The 2,500-nt window shown below is 46.4% G+C and overlaps 1 protein-coding gene across 2 annotated transcripts in view; it reads right to left on the bottom strand.

Annotated features, from left to right (window-relative positions):
- Nucleotides 1–2,500, bottom strand: part of LOC105901022 (roundabout homolog 1-like) — a 184,035-nt gene that overhangs the window by 142,681 nt on the left and 38,854 nt on the right. For both annotated transcript variants that reach the window (XM_031571825.2, XM_031571826.2), the window contains exon 3: nt 66–152. In XM_031571825.2, coding sequence (XP_031427685.1) covers nt 66–152 — 87 coding nt within the window. The remainder of the gene's footprint in view (nt 1–65; nt 153–2,500) is intronic.

Genomic DNA, 2,500 nt, shown 5'->3' with positions numbered 1-2,500 from the left:
AGCACAGTGGGACATGGGTTATAAGTGAGTATGCAGCCCAAACAGGAGGGAGTAATGGAGCAGACCTGTGTATCCTGGGGAATTGTCCTCCTCTTGCTCCATCGTGGTTGCGGGCGTGGCTACCTCACTTTCCCCTCCCTGCGTTTCAGCATCTGCAGGAGAAATGAAGACGGAAGAACATTAAGGGTTAATGCAGCAGTCTCCCTGTCTGCCTGACGTTGGTACTTCAGTCCAGCTGTCCGCAACTGTGTTGATTGTTTGTTACTAGTTGGGCCCCAGGAATGGAAACAAGGAAGAATTGTTTTTGGCTCAGCATGAAGACCATAACACTGAAAGAGAAAGAGAGAGAGGGGGAAAGACAGAGCAAGATGCCAAAAAACAAATAGCAAGTTCCAAATGAGCAGAGTGAGAGAAAGAGAAAGAGATAGAGAAAGACAGAGAGAGAGAGAGAGAGAGAGAGCAAGGGAGAGAGAGAGAGAGAAAATGAGAGAGAGAGAGAGAGAGAGGGAGAGAGAGAGAGAACCAGAGCAAACTGGTTAAAGTGCTCCCCACAACACAACTGATAGATTGCTTGCATCTCAGTGGACCAGCTCTAAATGAATTTGGATGTATTCAAAGCCTCGATCCACGGCCTGGTGGTAAGCTGGCAAAGTGGTCTCCAGTAAGTCTCTGCCTAAATATCTGCCTCTGTAATAACTATAATCAGTGTGGCTATTACATGTAAAACCCTCCATCAATCATTATTTGTGGCTTGCGATGCTGGAGTGGTTTAGAATTTAGTTTCGGTCAGACTTGAGACTGCATTGCAGATTTTTCTGATATCCTCAGTTATTTTCTGCATGATTGAGAGCTTTTATATTTGAGTGGAACTGTACACTGTACATATAGCTCTATGTGCAAAGATGTGGGTTTCATTTAATAAAAAAACAGTTAAGTCCCTGGCTTCAAGGTATAGGTTTGATATTGACAATGTGTGTGTGTGTGTGTGTGTGTGTGTGTGTGTGTGTGTGTGTGCACCCCTTCACAGACATCTGGCACTGGTTCCATCAACCAACCATCTCCTCCCCAAAAACCTCTCCCCCTTATTTCCAGAAGAGCACGTTCATTTCACCCTGCACCTCACATGCCAACATCATCAGTCTGACATACACCACAGCACACACACACACATACACACTCTCTCTCTCTCTCTCTCTCTCTCTCTCACGCACACACACACATACACACTCACTCACTCTCTCTCTCTCTCTCTCTCTCTCTCACGCACACACACACATACACACTCACTCACTCTCTCTCTCTCTCTCACACACACACACACACACACACACACATACATACACACTCGCTCACTCTCTCTCTCTCTCTCTCTCTCACACACACACACACACACACACACACACACACACACACATACATACATACACACTCACTCTCTCTCTCTCTCACACACACACATACATACACAGAAATGTTGGCAAATGAGCCCGTGATGACTGACAGATGAGATGTTGTTGTTAATCCCCCTCACCTGTCAGCTGTGCTGTGTTTAATGTCAGACTCGCGCTCACGCTAACCGCCGCACCTCCTGTCAGCCTGTCACACATTCCATATCAGCCAATCAATCGAAGATCCAGGCCAATCGTTCCAAACGAGGCTATTATACTGGGCTGCCCATTCTGCCAATTTGTTGGGTGTCCACAACACACCATCTCTTTCTGTCTCAGTGTATAGTTCTCCCTGTAGCGCACTGTAGGGGGGAATTTGACCAGTTTAGAGCTCTCTCTCTCTCTCTCCATATCTCTCTCTCTCTCCATCTCATTCTCCATCTCTCTCTCTCTCCATCTCTCTCTCTCCAGCTCTCTCTCTCTCTCTCCCTCTCTCTCTGCTGGGATAGTTGGTGTATGGTCACATAGCCTTTTTCGGTGGCCTGACCCTCATGATGGTTCAATAGAGGATAAATTGTCGGTCAAAGTATCTCTCGGTCTCTCATCCCATCCAGCCTTTAATTCCATGTACATCCACAACCCATAATTCTGTTAGATATGACCTCTCCCCAAATGAACAGCAACCTTTCTCCCTGTCTCTCTCCCTCTCCCTGTCTCTCTCCCTCTCTCTCTCTCTCTCTCTCTCTCTCTCTTCCCCCCTCTCTCTCTCACTCCTTCTCCTCTTGTGTTGCTGTGTCACTGCTGTTCCATTCACTCTCAGGCATAGTCCCACTTTTTGTCTCTGTCTCTCTTTCCCTCTCTGCTGCTTATCTTTTGGGCCTCTACCACACGTATCAAGAGGTCAGCCATTGTCTGTACAATTCAGGGGTAGATGTAATTTTTTTACTCATAGGAACCTTGTCAGATGATCCCCAGAATAGACCACTATTATGCATTATCTATGGAGTCATTGTGTTATTGTTGGGTTATGAATGGAAGTTGATTGAAATGTTTACGTGGGGATACCACCACCACCCCACACACACACACCCACAACACTGAATTTATAACCG

This window comes from Clupea harengus, chromosome 8, assembly GCF_900700415.2.
Source record: "Clupea harengus chromosome 8, Ch_v2.0.2, whole genome shotgun sequence".
NCBI lineage: Eukaryota > Metazoa > Chordata > Actinopteri > Clupeiformes > Clupeidae > Clupea > Clupea harengus.
The sequence above is the reverse complement of the archived record's forward strand: the minus strand, read 5'-3'. Positions and strand labels throughout refer to the sequence as shown.